The following is an 18,789-nucleotide window of genomic DNA, read 5'->3' on the forward strand; positions in this document are numbered from 1 at the left end:
AAAAATATTTTTGATTATTTGAAGTTTCAATTAGCTGCTTTTCATTATTCTCATTTCTATACAACTATTTCAATGTTATTATCTTTTAAATGTCCCAACTGCCAGAGCTCAAAGCTTCCACAGAAGGCTCTGCACTGTGCTGTCTGATACCTGTCAATGCTGAAACCTTCCCACCCAACTCCTGCAGGGGACTGATCCTTTGCCAGCTGAGGGTGAAGGGCTATCAATTACACAAAGACTTCATGCTGCAGAGTTCTGCGGTGCAATTTACAGCATTTTAATTGCTGGAAAAAACTTTAAAGCTAACAAGATTTCAGATTAATTTAAACAATCAATTGTTTCTATTATTTTAAACTTTGCCTTCCCACATTCTTTGAACTTTTAACAAGCATCCTTTTTCTGAGCTAGCAAAATACTGTTTTGTCATATACAGTCCAGTGGGCAGAACACCTTTATTAGCATTGTATAAATATTAACCTTCTGTTTCATTGAACTATGCATTTGATTAATTCAAAGCTACTGTAATACGAATAACATTGTATTTACAAGATATGGACAAAGAAGATATACCAGCATGTTTATGAATCCTGGACTAACAGCATAACATTTAAAATTCAAATTTACTTAGCAATATTAATTACTCAGGATATTTACAACATTTCTCGAAGTTTCTAGGTCATTTATAATCCATTGGAGTAAATTTTGCAACTGATCAATTTATTTTACAAGAAAAATAGTTTAAACAAACACTATTTGCACAAGGAGTGATTAAAGCTGGTTTAAAAAAATTAAAACTCTAGTCTATAAATATTAATTAGAGCTTTAAAATACATGTGAAATTCCAACATGCAGTAATTGAAACTTGCATTTATCGCAGCTTCAGGAAAACAATCCGTTAACTTTTGGGGAAGGATAAGGGGAGGGAGGAGGAGGAGAAAGTCAGCACAGCATCAAAAGCTGCTACAGGTGACTTGGGCCACAGGAGGGTGCTCTACATTTACAACAGGATCTCAGCAACACATTACTAACAAAGGGTAGGTTTTCTTTCTGTCCACCTAACACACATATCGACTGTTTCCACAAAGTGTATATTTAGAATCCTCTTTGATTGGCAAATCATTTTCAAACCTTATATTTCTCATCTGCATTCATAGAATTGCCCAACCAGAGAATAAGTCAAATTGAACAAAATTTGAAATGTGCATTAGTTCCATAAATTCTGCTACAATATTCTCTGAGTGACTCAGAATTCCAGCTCTTATCTGAACCAATCTGCAGGGACCTTTGTTCAGACTGTTGGTCTTTTATCCAGTTCTGAATAAACTTTAATCCCTTCTGGTAAAAGTTGGCTCCAATCACAAACACTGTATCCTTGCCTCAGATTCCATCCATCTCTATGACCATCTCCTTGGGATGAGCCACACTTTCCAAAACATCAGGGTCAAATTCACTCAGAATTTGAGTTTCAATTTTCTATTCACTACTACAAACATTACCTTCACTGGAGGATTATTTTCTCTCTCTCTCTCTCTCTCTCCATGTCTGCTTATATACACCCAAACCCCACACCTAGCTCCTTTTCAACTTCAGATCCAAATAATTCATTGCTCACCACACAAGCTACCCATCCTCCACTGATTACAAAATTCAGCTCATCCAAATTCCCGCAGTTCCGATTCCACTCTGGATAAGACCCAATCACAGATCACATCTTTGCCCATTGATCTACATTAGTTCCTGGTTTCTCAATTAGTTGCATGCTGATATTTAAATGTTTTCAAGTGCTTTTCCTTCCCTAATCCTTTCATCTCCAGTTCTGAAAACCTGCATTCCTCTAGCTCTGTGCTTATTTACAGTGATTTTCTTGGTTCCAAGCTCCAGATTGCTTTCTCTAAATCTGAATATGCCCCCTTTTTGCCTTTTTCTTACATTTTCAAACAATAAAAGCAATTTCTAAAGATTCTTATCAATCCTCTTGGAACTTATACATTTATATTTCAATAATGCTTTTTATATATATTTCCAATCCCAAAAATAACCAAGATGTTTGCATGAAAAATTTCAACATTTTGCATGCTAAATGTAGTTTTTTTAAAAATAAATTATTTTTTTAAATAAAGCTGACAATTTTTTTTAAATCTCTGAATTCCGTACAATGAATCAATATTGAGTAACCTCTGGAGGGTACACATCAGCAGTGCGCAAGAATTTAACCTTTAACCTCCAAAAATATTAATAATAAAACAAAACAGAAAATTGAACTGATTCAATAGCTTTAGCTTAAAGCAAATTAACATTTGTAATTTTAAGCAAAGTTTAACTTGTTGAAATTTCCTTTCAATCAGTAACTTTATAACGCAAATTCTTAAAAGGGATATAAAAATACTAATAAAGACAAATCTCTTACACTAATAATCACCTGCAACATTGAAATTAGAATTTTGTTTCACATGCTTCACATAATCACATTCTCAAAAATATTTATCTTACTGTTCTACCATTTTCTGTGAACAGAAAATTATTAAACAATTCAACAGCACTACAGAAAACAAGACAATAACATAACAATAGATCACACTTCATTCAATAAATAACATCTACTTTCTAATTACAGACAACCGCAAAAGTACACACATTTTAAAAAAATTAGACTTAAACCCTACCTTTTCAAACCCTGACAGCTAGCAGAAAAAGAAACAACAAAACATGTAACAGACAACAACAAATCATATAATGCTATTCTAATTGGTACTAACTTACAATAATTATTTTTCTGAATTATATTACTGTACAGTAGCTCAGCACTTGCACTCGCTCACACACAAACACAAACAAACTAAATTGGAACCTTGTTAAATACACTGATCAATGGCTGGAACAATTAAAGGAATTCTTGCATTGACCTTTATGGATTTTATCAATTTCTTTGGCAAGATCAGTTCTGTAGTTTGCATTGCGAGTTTCCAGAAAAATTCAGAATCAAAGTCGACTTCTGCAGCATTAACAACTACAGGTATGTCACCAGGCATTGTTCAACCTCAAACATGATCACTACAGTAACATACACAAAAAAAGTCAAATACATTATCAAATGTATTTAGTCTTTAACCAGGACCTCGAGTTAGTTTTTTCTTCCAAAAGGCTCTGGATAATTTAACCAATAGACCTACCCTTCTTGTTAGCATAGCATTTGATCTTTCTTTTAGCTGAGGATCCGTTGGCAAATTTTTCCACACAATATAAGGAGTGTCATACTTTTCACGAAGCCTTGGACATCGTTTGAAGATGAAGTCAATGAGAAAAAACTTGACTCCTCCATAAAGTCCTGGAGCAAAATGAAGCAATCAACTTCTCAGAGAAATGATCTTGTGCAACTGACATCTTGTTATGTATTTTAGCAAAGCCAACAAACACAGATATTTATCACATCTCCTTCACAGTTAATTCATATCTAGCCAGCTTCTACACAGAAACATTATTTCAATCAGAAATATGGCACACAGCTTCAGTTCACTACTGTCAAACTGCAATATTTCTCAGAGCTAATCAAAGATGATAAGACACTAAGCCACATGCTGATAAGACTGATTCAATAAAAGAAAAATTGGTTCACAATAGGATACAAGAATCAGGAACAGATGCAGGCTATTCTGCTCTTGACATGACTCAGCCATTCAACATGCTGATCTTCTACCTCAAGACATTTTCTTATCTAATCAGCATATCCTACAAGTCTCACGAGCGTCTTATTCCCAATTCCATGTGTTCTACCTCACTCTCCAACCTCCTGTGGGACTGCCTTGAAAGCCTTCTCAAAATCCAAACACATTGAACTCACTGTCCCCTCAGCCTCAAAAAACTTCAAGAAAAAAGTTAATCATGATTTTGCTCAATCATATTAATTGTTTCTACATTATTTTTTATTCTAAATTATCAGTATTTTCCCAGCTATCAAGATCAGGTTAACAGATCACTTGTTCCCCATTTTCTCTCTCCCTTCTTTCTTAAACTGCAAAGTTATGTTTGCTATCCCCAATCTATGGGGGCCATTCCAGAATCCACAGTATGTGAAGTCAGTGTTTATCATCTTCCAGTTTAAAGTGGTAACAACAATGTAACATCCAAATTTATGATCGTCCAAATGATAGTAAATCATTTAATTTTTGTGGACCTGTGGTTAGAATGGCAGTGTAGAAAATGACCAACACACCTTAGTGCCTGCAGCTTGCAAACTAATATCATATCAATCTTCTGGCATGCTTCCAACAATACTGCTGTCTTTCGGCTTTTGGATTCCTCTCAGACATTGCCGTGGTTAAGTAATTCGCTCATGCTCAATTTTTGATAGTTCACAAGAGGGAAAATCATAAATTCAAGGACAGAATCTGAAATCAAGACTATAAAAATTGACTAACCTCTTCCATTTCCAAACCTTCTGATTTTATAACCACACTGATAACATGCACTTATAGAATCGTTTAATGGTGTAAAATAGACCAAGACATTTTACAAATGATATCAAACAAAATGCAATAATAGAGCATAAAGAAATAAGAGTTCAAATGACCAATGAACTAAGTTTTAAAAAGGAGTAGAGAAGCAGAGGTGTGGAGAGAGAATTCCAAAGCTTTGGGATAGGTAGACATGGTGCAGAGATTAGAATTAAGGATGTACGTGAATTGTGGTTTGGCAATTTGAGAGGGTTGTAGGGGTTGGAGAAAGCTACAGAAATGGAGAGGGGCAAGGACCAAGGTATAGACCTGCAAGCAAAAAAGTGATGGGCCAACAGGACAGCTCAGGTTAGGGTAGAGAGAATGATGTTTTGAAGGGGTTCAAGTTGACGGTGGGCGGTAGGGCAGGACACCAGTCAGTACAGCACCATATTTATAACTCGATGAGCCAAGGCAGGGCAACCAGAGATTATAGAGATGGAAGTGGTGAAAATAAAGAAGTGGTGATGGAAGGTTTGCATCAAGGTCAAGCGGACACAAAGGCTAGAACTTGTACTATTGACAAACACTGAGAGGGATGGAAGCACCTACTGGATCATAGAATTTATGGCCAAGAGCAAGAACTATTCCTAAATATTCAGCTGGAGGAAATTTCTGCTCATCAAGAACCATCTGGACTGGCTTTTGCTCCACTTTTATGGATTGAGATGGTTAATGAGACCAACATGGGAACCATTCTTCCACTCGTGGAGCAGGAGGCGAGAGAAGAGTGGGAAGTTTGAAAGTTGGCGCGCTCCTTATGCTGCCTGAGAAAAAAAAGAGGCCTCGGTGTGCCCCAATCCATAAACTCAAAGTTCTTGGGACCATGACAAAATCTCCTTCAACTCTCTGAGGGGGTCATGAGCCAAGAGGTTCACAGGAGACCATGGGGATGCATGTCTACCCATTTGTCTACCTGATAATCTCTTATTCAGAATAGCGAGTTTCAAGGGGTCTGGTGTTGGGGTGTGAATGGGGTGGCTAGCCCGATTGTAACCAGGCTTTCCATGCTGGCAACGCTGGCTGGGAGAGGATGCCAATACGGCATTGCTTATGAATATTATTCTTGAAATAGAATCTAATATTGGGCAAGGAAGGGAAGTTGGATACCAACAAGATGCATTCTCTTTATGGAAAATTTAATGTCACTGCAATATTTCTCAGAGCTAATCAAAGATGATAAGACACTAAGCCACATGCTGATAAGATTGATTCAATAAATGGAAAAATTGGTTCACAATAGGATACAAGAATCAGGAACAGGTGCAGGCTATTCTGCTCTTGACATGACTCAGCCATTCAACATGCTGATCTTCTACCTCAAGACATTTTCTTATTTAATCAGCATATCCTACAAGTCTCACGAGCGTCTTATTCCCAATTCCACGTGTTCTCCCCCCCACCCCCGACTTTTGTTGAGTTCCATCTAAAATAGAGGGGATCTTAAAAAGTTTCCGCTTGCCTCATTTTTCCCGACTTGCACAAAATGTCTTATTGAAGGAGAAAAGGCCCACAAGAAAAAACCTCTCCCAAATATCTTAAACAAGTTAGGCTTGGCCCCAAATGTTGAAAAACAATTCTCTCTTCATGACATTGCAGTCAGCATGGAGGACTTATAATGGTCGGACTAATTCATGCTTTGTCTTCAGAATATTTATGTGCATAAAGGAACCACTTAATTCTGGGATAGCCAATTTTCTTTGCAGTCTTTCACCAAAGATATCATGTTCAAGGTACCCAGATGCTAAGCCTCACAGTTGTAATTAACTAAAAGCTGTAGCAAAAGAAAATTATATGGCATTTATTTACCTATAAAGAGACCGAGAATTCTGTATGGAAAGAAGCAAGATGCAATAAAGAGGAGCCATAAGCCTATGTACAACTTCTGTGTAATTTCAGGATGCACCCACATAAATAAGCTGCAAGAACAAGAGAGAGATTATAAAATAGGACACAGAGTCTTATTCAATTATTCTTTTTAGCATAGAGAGCAATTTTACAAACTTACTTTTTAATTTTTTCCAGTACATCTGCCATCTTGCCAAATAGATTCTGCAAGTTAAATTTCAAAAGCTGAATCCATTTTAAATGCATAAAGAAATTAAACTTTCAGCAATGGAACAACATTATATTCTTGTAAAAGTACTTGTTTATTCATTGATTTGTGTGGAGCTAACGGAATATTACCTGATAAAAACAAATATTTAACATTGTTGAATTTCCTGCAAAGAATGAACTTGGATTTCCAAAATATTTAAAATTATCCAAGAAGCCTCAATTTGACAGATGGGCAACCCATTTTTCTTTTCAAGAAATAAACTTTAATCACAGTACGTATTTTTCCAAGTTCCAATAGTAATACAGTAGATTTCAACACTACCTCGCCACATTCCTTCACAACTGTCAAAAGTAGACTTCCTTGTGTCCCATCTATTACACAATGAAGCAAGGCAAAGTCAACCACAGATTATGGAGACGTCTCTAGCTACGTCCTTCTTCCAATGAGCTATGGAACTATTCATCAAAACATTCCAACGTATTCTTTTCAAACAATGACGGCCCTCTTTTAAATGTAAAATTGTCTCACTTTGTTCTATCCAGGGAAGTTTCCCTCAAAATGTACTCTTCAGAATGGCCAATAAAAGGAATAGTAAAAATGTTCAGCTTTTTCTTTCAGATGCTTATTCAAGTCACTGCACATTAGATGTATTTTTTTCCTCCACCTATCACTTATTTGGGATCTAAAGTACAGTACCTATGGGGATTGGTAGATTCCAGATAAATTAATTTTCTGTTTGCTTGAGATTGTGTGTGGCGTGATTGGCGAAATAATGGCGAGGAGCACCAATTTTAAATTTCCGGGGGTTTTTTTACCTATGTATTTTCTGCGATTTTTTTTGCCCGTTGCTTGAATTCCGGATACTATTTTTCCTCGGCCCTGGTAAGAATCTCAATAGCTGAAATCATGGTGTATTCTCTAAATAATGTACTGTTCTACTTTTTGCAACATGATTAATGGCCTGAATTTTGCAGAATGCAAGCCATGATACATGTAACTGCCAACATTTCTCACCATAGATGGTGTCAAGTTTGGGATCCCCAGGAAATGATTGAAACCCTAAACAATTTCCCCAAAACAACTATGACCTCACAACAATTAAAATGACTGATTAAAATAGATCAGAAATTAACATTCATTTCCACTAATTTTAATACTTCAACTGCAACATAAATGTGTTATTGGATTATGATATGCAAGTGTCTCCAAGCTACCTGTGCTTTTTGTGCTACATCAAGCACGAGCTGGAACTTTTCAGATACAGTGAGATCTTCTTTTGAAGGTTCCTATAAACAACAAATGCTTTTCTCAGTATTTAAGATTCTCAAATATCAAAGCAAAAACGGAATAACCCATTCAGAATCCTACACAGTAATTCAGCATATATCTTTTTTAACCAGAACATTTAAGTCAAATATCTTTAAAAAGAGTATTAATTGGTATGCTGGTTATAATCAATCAAAAATTTGAGTGTTTGGTAAAAATCTGGGAGAGAACAATGGAGAATAAAGCACAAGATTAAAAATGATCCCCCCCAGTATATTTGTTCATAAATGGCAACCCTTTATGTGTTATTTCTCTGAATTACGAGTGTTTATGGAGTAAAGGTCTTAACTGCGAGATGGCTGGACATGTACAATCGGTAATATCCCAATGTTACTGCCAACAAAGATACCAAGGTGGTCATGGAGTGGGGGGCCCAGGCGTGTATCTGAGGGCGTATGTGTATATGTGTGTTAAGAAACTAGGAGCATAACGTATATCTGTGTAATGTGTACAAAGTTGTTTTTGAATATTTTGAAAACATTTCCTGTTATGAAAGTGTTTATGGAATGATAGATTTCAGTTCTGATCACATGAGAAATATTCTATTCATGGAAGTTCATTCAATACACTTTTTCAATGGTCTCTGAATGTACCATTCTTTAAAGTCATGAATAATCTTTCCAGATCCATGCGACAACCAAAGCCAAAACTCCATTCGTGACAGCATACCAAATTTTGGAATTTATTCGAGGGATTTTCATCATTCTTTTTAAGAAACAAATAATTTCAGACACTGAAAATTTGGATTGCCAAATTGGAAAGAAATTGTTTGAAAATAGGCAATTGAAATTCAGTTAGTGTTTAATCTATCTACTCATACAGAAATCTACAAACAACTCCAATAAATGAGAATATTACCACAGGGTCCGAAACTTCGGGCACAATGCTCCACTGGATCCTCCAGCCCCTGCAAAATTCCAAGAGTACACGATTTTCAAAGATCTAGGAAAAAAGGTCTCGACACGTGACATAATGAAATACAGCACTTCAGGATAAGCTAATGCTGATCCTCCCCTCTCTTGGAGGTAAAGGTTAAATCTTCATTCAAGGTTGCTATAGCTTTGTCTCCTGGAACATCCATGTACACTGTCACATGGATGTACTTTTGCACAAATCAAACTGCAAGAAAAAAAAGCTTACAGGAAAATATTTGACCCATGACACAATTCACAAGTCACAGCAGTTCTCTTTTAGGTTGGTCAGAGTCAATTTCAAGTTCAAAGTTTCTGTTGAAGACATTCAAAATGTAATATACATGATGTACTTAAACTTTGTCTTCTGTAAGGCAAACAATGAGTCACCATGAGCATTGCCCAGCGCCTCTAACAGTAGGAGAAAGAGAAGAAAAAGAAAGTCCCTTCAGAGTCACTTAGTGTCTGCAGATTTGCTTCCAGCATTCCCATGGTCTCTGCAGCCGCACAGACTCCAATTCAAACAATTGGCAATTTATAAAGACACTTACAGCTACATTACATTATTGACTGTCTGAAATTTATTTGGCTATCTTAATTTTTAAAACTATGCATATAAAAGGTTTTAAATTAGCAGTCACGTTATGGACCAGATCAACAATCTGATTTTAAAGTCAGCAAGATGAAGAGCTAATTTAGGAAAGAGAAACTAAAGGACCACACACGCCAGGGTATCAAGGGTCATGGGGAGAAGGCAGGGCAGTGGGGCTGAGTGGATGAAATAGCGGAGCAGACTCAACTGGCTGAATGGCCTATGTCTGCTCCTGTATCTTTATGGTCTTCATTGATAGGACAGCAGTGCTATCCAGAAACTTCAAGTTGCTGGACACCCTCATATCAGAGGACATCTCATGAAGACATTCATTTTTAGCACGCCAAACATTGTAAAACCTCTACAGATGTACTTTGAAAAGTATACTGACTGGTTGCATCGTGGCCTGGTTTTGAAACTCAAAATGCAAAAGGCAGAAAATGGCAGATACAGCCAAGTCCATTATGGGCACCAACCTCTGTGCACTGAAGACATCTAAATGGAGGTACTGATTCTAGAAGGCAGCCAGAATCATAAAAAGATCCTCATCAGCCTGCCCATGGGCTCTTCTCACTGATAGCATTGGGTACAAGTTACTGAAACCCAAAGTCCATGATCTCTACGTTCAAGAACAGTTTTTTCCCCCTGCAGCCATCAGGTGTCTGAAAGTCCCTGCACTGTCCTAACTCCAAAACCACCGGAGATCTATCTGCCTGACTCACACAGAATATTTTTTCCACCACTGGCCAATATCTATTTCTTTATCTTCCCTTTTTCATTACCTTGATTTTCTTTCATGCCATTCGCTTACTTCAATTATCATCGTTTTATGCAGCTGGGAAACTCAGTATGTAAGACTTCCATTGCATCTGTACATAGAACTTATGTATGACAACAAACTTCTTAAATGAATAATGAATCAAGTTCTTCAACCATTAATTATTCAGTTTAACTAAATGAATGTTCAATGTCACAAATATAATGCTTATGGCTAATTTGAAATTAAATTAAAAATCTGATAATTCATCCTGATGCATGAAAAAACTTGGTTAAGAAGGCATCTTTTTTTTGGAACACAAACTTACTGATTTTCTACGGTCTCCCTATTTTGAAATGTAAAGGCTTTCAAAACCCAAAACTCAGCTGTTAAATTTGGATCAGTGGGTGGCTGGCCACAAGTTTTAATACAATTCCCAATGCAAACAGATGTTGAAGTGCAATTAGATGTTGTTAATTTTAGACAGCAGGGGAAAGCAATGGAAATGTTAATACCTTGCAATGAGATAATTTAGAGATAACCTCAATATGGCTAGAAATAAGAACATTGGAATGGCCCAGCCATGCCATACAGCATTCATGTAGATCTGAAAAACAAGAGTTTTACACACAGTGCAGACAGTTAGATCACTTCTCCCCTCCTATATTAGCAAACTATTAAGCATTCATAAAGTTAATATCTACAAAAAAAATTACCCATTTAGAAAATACACAAAAATATTACATTCAAAATTGATACTGCCATAAATCAGTTGTGGTGAATAAATTCTCAACATATACTGTATCAGCATCAAGCATATTTTTTTGGTAAGGAGTTATAAAGCTATAGCTACCACGCCAACAGTAGGAGGCAACTTGCCCAGTTAGAAAACTGGCCAGCCTTGCATAGGATCAACTTGAAAATTTGAAAGAGTTGTGCCTCAGAAAAACTGGCAGGTCAGATTATTTTTTCTGGTCTCAGAAGCAGCAGAGGAGCTCAAATCAGTACAAAGTAATTAGATCCATAAGAATTTGGATCAGGAATAGGCTTTTCAGCCCCTTGAGCCAACACACTCATTCAATAAAATTTTGACTGATTTGACATAAATTCCTCAAGGCAACGGTTTTGCCCTTTCCTCATAACCCTCGTTTGCTTAATGATTATAAATTTATTCCTCTTGGCCTTAAATAATACACTCAATATTCTGCTGCCACAATCCCTATGGTAAGGAATACCACAAACTATCAACCCTAATTTCAGTTTATCTAGAAATGAGTTTCACTCGGATTGCTCTCAAACTCCTGAAGTTCAATGAGTAAAACACAAGCTGTTTAAAGTTTTCTTGCTTCCGTTACCAGGATCCTCCAAAGAAATAATATCTTTCTTTAAACTGAGGGAACAAAATTGTTCATGGCACTCTACATGTTGTCTCTCAAGTAGCTTGTATAGATGCTATAAGACGTTATACTCCAACTTCCTCGAAGGGCCAACATTAACCTTTATTATTAACTGCTGCAGCTGTATTAATTAAGTTCATTTGCGAGGATCCCGAAATTTTCTCCTCCCTATCCTCTGGAGTCTAGAAAAATGAGTAGTCCTTGGCTACTCGATCTCTTCAGCTAACCTCATTTCTGGAATCAACCTGGTGAACATCAACCCAGTTAACCCTTTCATATTCTTTCCAGCAAATCTCAAAGTGCTTTATAAGCAATATAAGAAACTTTTACAAAATAAGAAACATGACTGTAAATTAATTTGCACATGGAAATTTCACACAAAGAGAAACATGATAACAATGTTGGGCAAGACACTGATGAGAGCGTCATCAGCAATAACACCAGAAATTTTAGCGTCTCCCTCAAAAGACAGATTCTCTGAAGCTGCATCCCCACTTTCTGCTCACAATAGGTGTGGAACCCTAAACCTTCAAACCCGTATGAAAATCCTATAAAATCCTTCAGAAATCTTGGTATAATTCATCATCCCAAAATCACTCAGAAATTCAAGGTTTAAATTCAGCCCAGTGCTCAGTTTAAACATAATAATATTAGAAAAAATACTAATGACCTACAAATCCCAGGATCTGACTTTCCAATTCATGAAATAGATGCAATTGATTTTTATATAAACTTTCAGATATTATGTAGTTGGTTTCCTTTTCAGATAGGTAAACTGAAAATATGCTAATATTTAGGAAATGTGCAAAACTGAAACTAGAAAATTATTATCTAGCTTTTGTTGCAGGGAAGTGAGCAGTAGTAAGAAACTTGAGCCAATTAGTGCTTGGATGTCTAACACATTTTTGGACAAAACAACTCCAGTAGCCAACAGCAGAATGTCATATGATGTAATTGAAATAGACCAGCAGAAAGCATTCAATAAGATTCCATTCAAGGAGCTCGCCACTAAAATTAACATTTATTGAATCGGAAGAAGATCTAAATGAGAAGGAAGGCAGGACTGCTCGAGTGCAAATTATTCACTGCATTAATTAATTAATTAGATAACATAACCTGTTTTCAGACAACAGAAGTAACTCATGTAATGTACACGTTGGCATAGATTTATAAGATCTTTGTAGATTAAACATACGGCTGAGGCAGATAAATTTCCTTAGATAAGTATGAGGTGACTTAATTTAGTAAAATAAAATCAAAATACTTTTTAAACATGTAAAAAGTAGGACTAATGAAAATTAGGATTTATGCATGTAAATCACTAAATTACAAGGAAGAATTAGCCTTGTATGCCCTGCAATACAGAACTGAATGGAATCAATAGAGCAGATTAAGGAATTGTATTCTCTGGTGGGGATAAAACAGTATAACTTTTAAAATCAGACTTGAGCTATTCAGAAAGGAATTCAGGAAAAGATTCTTTATAGAAAATGTACATTGCTCTTTCACACAAAAAGTAACTGATAATTCAACATCCCGTATGAATGCTGCTATCCAAAAAAAAAATAAGGTATATAAAGCAAAGATACGTGGACAGGATTGGGGTGCAAATAGATCACAAACTTACTAAATGGAAGAACAAACCCAAGGATTTGAATTGCCCACGGAACAGTTCGAACTTTCCTCCCATGTGATCACTGCGACATTATAAAAACAAATCTCGGGTGTTTCAAGATAAAATAATTATATTCACTAAAAATGAGCTTACTGATACTTATAGAAAAGGTTGTGCTCTATTTTCAGTGCTCCAATTGCCTGCTGCAATTACGGAAGAAACTCCCGGATCCTTCAGGAGGTTCCACACAAGTTGTGCCAAATCAGGAATTCACAAGGAATCTCTGAATCATCGTATCGCAAAGCAAGTGCACAATACTTTAGAAACCCATAACAATAACTACTTACAATAAAGGCAATTACTGACGTGTAGACAGAGTGCCAATTTGATAAGGCTGACAGGTTCTTTAAGAAACTGGTAACTGGTTTGGCACCTCGTTCTGAAAGTAAATAAAAGAAAGTGATCCTGCAGCTTTTTTTTTAATCTAATTCAAATCAAATTCCTTTTCCCCTTGTGAACATTTAATTGCAATAATAAATTACTTTCAATGGTCAGAATTCATAATAATCTCGTTTCGTTAATAAGTTAACACAATAACAACCAGATGTATTACTAAATACATCCTGCAACAAATGAAAGAGTTATAATTGACACAAAGTAAAATACCTGGTGATCTGGACAGTAATCCGTATCAAGTTTCTTCTTTAGCCAATTTGAGAACATGCTTTTAATGGCTATTGCATTCCTCAAATGCAACATAAGATAATCTTGTACTGAATAGCAGCCCCCATCACATTAGAACATCAAAATTGATTTACAAATTAAGATTTTAAAATGGAACAAACTGAGACCAAAGGCAGCAGAATTTTGTTTCCCTATTGGCATATTTCAAACAATGTTTGTAAATTATGTTTATGAACTTTGAAAACAACAGTCAAATATTTCTTTATCTGGAGATGAAAAAAGATAACTTGGCAACACTTTAATGAAGAACACTTCTAATACATTGTTCTTTCCTAAATTCCCTGCTTAACTTTAACAATGTTCATTTGTTGGAAGGATATCAGTTATAAAGTGATTTTACAACAGGAAAACACGTAAAACTGTGCACGATAAAATACAATTAAAACCATAACTACAAGTTTTATACATCAAAAACTTCAGTACAAAGATTGTGATTCACTCCCAAAGAAAAATCACTTACTTAATCTTCTCATATTTTCAGTTAATCTAGAGAAACAAATTGACAAGACAATTAAAATCACAATTATGTATGTCATTTTTAAAAAAAGACAACTTATCTTCAGATACTAACCCAAAAGTTTTCATTTTAATGCTGCTCATGTTTTCACCTCCTGTGAATCAACCGCTCAAAATACTTCTATGCATGCTATCTTCACAACTGAACATATTTTGTGTAATATGTTGGGAGACAAGGATAGTCATTCTGTGACAAACATGGATACTACCAGCACATTTTTTTCCTTACGGTTAGTCACTCCCATTGATGTCTGAATCTTTCCACACCAATTATGAAGCAAATTAACAAGACAAAAAATACTGAACCTTTTGCAGTTCAAACACATTGTGATGAAGGTATAAGACAATACCACCAATTTATATTTTTTTTAAAAAGTAAATTGTCAAAAGAATTGCAAACTTTCAAAATTCAAAGTGATTACAATTACTGAGTTTCTGTGAAGAGGCAAGGAGTATGGTCAGTACAAGTAATTAGCAAGCAAACAACCTTATCTTAAAAAGATCAATTTTCAAACTGATCTTTTGCATTATCTGCAATGCACATGTAGGGTTCAGACCAGAGATGTTAGATATTTCATGGTTCATCATTTGGCAATCTATTCATTTGTTTTAATGGTATTATGGCTAAAAGTTTCTGTACAATAATACAATTTATTTGAATTTTCTGGGAGGCATACGGTGCCCTCCATAAGGCTTGGGACAAAGACCTTTATTTTCCTGTGCTCCACGGTTTAAATTTGTAATCAAACAATTCACACATGATTAAAGTGCACATTCCAAGTTTTTTTAAAGGATATTTGTGTACATTTTGGTTTGACCACGTAGAATTTACAGTACTTTTGTACATAGTTTCCTCGTTTCAGGGCACCATAACATTTGGGACATTGCAAAGAGTATGTACATAAAGCAGTCATGTTTAGTTCTTTGTTGCATTTGGCCTTGCAATGCAATGATTGCTTGAAGTCTGTGATTCATTTAGAGTTCTGGTATGCCAGAACTCGACTGCAGTCATCTTCAGCTCCTGCTTGTTTCGGGGTCTTGTTCCCTTAAGTTTTCTCTTCAGCATCTGGAAGCATGCTCAATTGGATTTAGATCAGGTGACTGAATTGGCCACTCAAGAATTTTCCAGTTGTTAGCTTTGAAAAACACCTTTGTTGCTTTAGCAGCATGCTTGAAGGACTTGAATTTGGGGGCATTTGCTCAGACTTGAGCAGATGAGATGTTTCGGTACACCTCAGAATTCATTTTGCTGCTGCCATCAGCAGTTACATCATCAATGAAGACAAGTGTGCCCGTACCTGTGGCAGCCGTACATGCCCAGGCCATAACATCCCCACCACATTTCACAGATGAGGTGGCATGCTTTGGGTCTAAGCCAGTTTCATTATGCCTCCAATTTGCTCTTGCCATCACTCTGATGCAGGTTCATCTCATCTGTCCATGTTCTTCCAGAATTCTGCAGGCTCTTTTAAACACTTCTTCGCAAACTGTAATCTGCCCATCCTCTTTTTGTCGCTAACTGGCAATTTGCATCTTGCTGTGTAGCCTCTGTAAATCTGTTCATGAAGTCTTCTGTGGCCAATAATCATGGACACATCCACACCTGGCTCCTGAAGAGTGTTTTTAATCTGTGGGACAGGCATTCTTCATTATAACGAGGTCTTCCTTAGCCTACCAGTCCCTTTGCGATTACTGAGCTCCCCAGTACGCTCTTTCTTCTTAATGATGTTTCAAACTGTTGATTTGGATAATCCTAAGGTTTGGGTGGTGTCTCTTACTGTTATATTCTTGTTTCTCAGCCTCATAATGGTTTCTTTGACTTTTAATGGCACAACTCTGGTCCTCCTGCTGAAAAGTGGCAACTACTGACTCAAGTAGAACCAAGCCTAGCTCTCTTATACCTGCACCAATGAAGCAATTAAACATATCTGAGTAAACACAAATATCTGTGAAGCCAAAAGTCACATCATGGTGCACGGAAAAGGGGAATCTATGGATTAAAAAGTACTATAATTTCTACATGGTCAAACCAAAATGTTTACAAATATCCTTCAATAAAATCTAGATTGTGCAGTTTAGTCATGTGAATTGTATGATTATAAATTTAAAACTATGGAGCACAGGTGGAAATAAAGGAAAAAAAAATGCTTTTGTCCCAAACATTATGGAAGGCACTGTATATCAATTCTACAAGAATTATCCCAGTAGAAATTATGAAAACTGCTCAGCTCAGCAATGATTAGAAGATGCCTGTTATTGCTGCGACTGTAACTATACAACCTCGTTTCCAATCCAGTGGTGAATGGATTGACAAGGTTCTTCACAAATCAACAAATAATACACATCATTGTTATGGCGTCCTGAAAGGTGGGGACTAAGTAGAAAAAGTGCTGACCTTCTGACAGGCCCATCCCAATGTTATTAGAAGCTTGAGCTCCCTGTCATTTCACTGACAGTAAGGCTAGTTCTGTTGAGATTTTTCATTATCCCTGGACCATGAATAACATTGGCAGATTTCCACCCAAGAGAAAAATAGTATCAATCAATCTTGACAATTTTGATGAGGTTCAACAAGTTTTCACTATTAGTGGCTGGGGTAAGATTCAGACTGAGCACCAGTGCTAAAATTGTAGCTGAAATCGAGTTAGAGAGAAGGGTCATGCACCTCACCAACCCTAATGGAAATCAGACACAGCCACCAAATTATTCCTCTTACCGTTTAGCGCTAAGTGGTTCTTCAGTTTCTACAGGGATCTCTTCTTGTTGGAATTGAAAATCCTCAATATACTCTGAAAACTTCTCAAAGAACCATTTTTGAATCTTAGAGTAGAATGTCTGACCACGTTTGTCTGCAAATTTTCAAAACATTGATTATTAGAAAATGAAAGACTGATATTCTTTTTGAATGCAATTTTGGAGATCAAAGCTTAAAATAGACAGTTATAATCTTTTTTTTGTCAGTTGTTTACCAAATAAATTAGGATGATTAATTACTTTTATATTTTGTATTGGTACACTTTGCACCCTCTGTCTATTTCAGTTTGTCACTTTAGACTGAAATTCAAAATAATGTTACTTTTGTATCCAAAGAAATTAAGATATTCCTAGGAGGAAAATGAAAAGATAAATACTTTATGTCATCTTTTCAGAGACTCATACTTCCTGTTGATGAGTTAATAGTATGATTTAATTGTATAAATTATAATTTAACATCCAAAGCTATGACTCCAATATCGAAGACCACTTGTAATTCTGGTCTTAACACTGGGTGTGTTCCCTGAGAGACATGCTGACATTAATTCTCTTATCCTGCCAAAGGGTGTTGTTGTCAGAGGGCAGTGGTGAAACTTCCTTTCTGGGTACCCCTCCTCTTCTCTTCCCCTTTACTCTGTAGTTCCAAGAAAAATCTTAGGGAAGAAAATATATTTTGTCTCCAGTTCCTGAGGTTGGTGGAGAGACTTCTCCCGAAACCATGAGTCTTTTGATCTGAAGCCTGAAGTCTGCCAGAGATCCCTCCCAGACTTTTCTTATTGGTTGGTGGGGATGACTTCAATCACACAACAGGAGAATGACTCAGTCCTCCATTACCAAGGGAAGGCTATTATTTTCCACTTCTTTAACATTTACCTAATCAAGTTGAATTGTAGCCATGATTTTCCAGATTCTTCAAGGTCTCATTAATAGTAATCTAATAATTTTAAAGGTACATCTCTTCAAGAAGTCGCAGAAATAACTTTTCAAAACCTCAAGGTCTCGGTGCTGCAAAGCCAATGAAATACTTTTGATTGAAATGAATAATGAAAACAGCAAAAAAAAATCTAACAGATGAGATAAGCCATTTGAGTGGTTTTGATTGAGAGATGAATAATGACTGGTCAAAATTTTTTGATTTTCTATAAATAGTTCAAAGGGGTTATTTAAATCCACAAGAAAATGCTGATGGTTGCTTGCTTAATGTTTCACGCAACTTTTTTTTTTAATCCTCCATTTTTTTTTCTCCATAATATTCGCAGTGATAGATATCCAAGTTGTGCGACAGATGAGAGGAGCTCAATAAATTTTAACTCCAAGGTAACTGGCATCGCCAGAACATGTTCAACAAACAAATCAGATAGTCATGCAGGAGATCTTAAATAAACAAATGCTTCGGACAGCTACAGCTGATATCCACGGTACATGACCTCTTTCCCCACTGCAGTCTGAGAAGTGGTAAAAGAAGGGCACAAGCCCTCAAGATTCATCATCGGGACAAAATAAATAAGTCGATTTACAAAGAGTACGTCATGAAGTTAATGTGATCACGGAAAAAAAATTAAAAACTGATGGCTCAGAGTTCAAAACCACGAAAGTATTTTGTGTTGAGAGTCAGAAGAGTCATTACA

At 36.2% G+C, this 18,789-nt stretch overlaps 1 protein-coding gene across 1 annotated transcript in view; it reads right to left on the bottom strand.

The window, feature by feature from the left end:
- gramd4a (GRAM domain containing 4a) overlaps window positions 1-18,789 on the bottom strand; it is a 39,080-nt gene that overhangs the window by 9,917 nt on the left and 10,374 nt on the right. The window contains exons 4-12 of the mRNA XM_069907707.1: window positions 17,124-17,256; window positions 14,352-14,377; window positions 13,495-13,586; window positions 10,651-10,742; window positions 8,734-8,782; window positions 7,764-7,835; window positions 6,499-6,542; window positions 6,300-6,409; window positions 3,171-3,325 (exon numbers count right to left, since the gene is read on the bottom strand). Of these exons, the coding sequence (XP_069763808.1) occupies window positions 3,171-3,325; window positions 6,300-6,409; window positions 6,499-6,542; window positions 7,764-7,835; window positions 8,734-8,782; window positions 10,651-10,742; window positions 13,495-13,586; window positions 14,352-14,377; window positions 17,124-17,256 (773 nt within the window). The remainder of the gene's footprint in view (window positions 1-3,170; window positions 3,326-6,299; window positions 6,410-6,498; window positions 6,543-7,763; window positions 7,836-8,733; window positions 8,783-10,650; window positions 10,743-13,494; window positions 13,587-14,351; window positions 14,378-17,123; window positions 17,257-18,789) is intronic.

This window comes from Narcine bancroftii, chromosome 13 (genome assembly GCF_036971445.1).
Source record: "Narcine bancroftii isolate sNarBan1 chromosome 13, sNarBan1.hap1, whole genome shotgun sequence".
NCBI lineage: Eukaryota > Metazoa > Chordata > Chondrichthyes > Torpediniformes > Narcinidae > Narcine > Narcine bancroftii.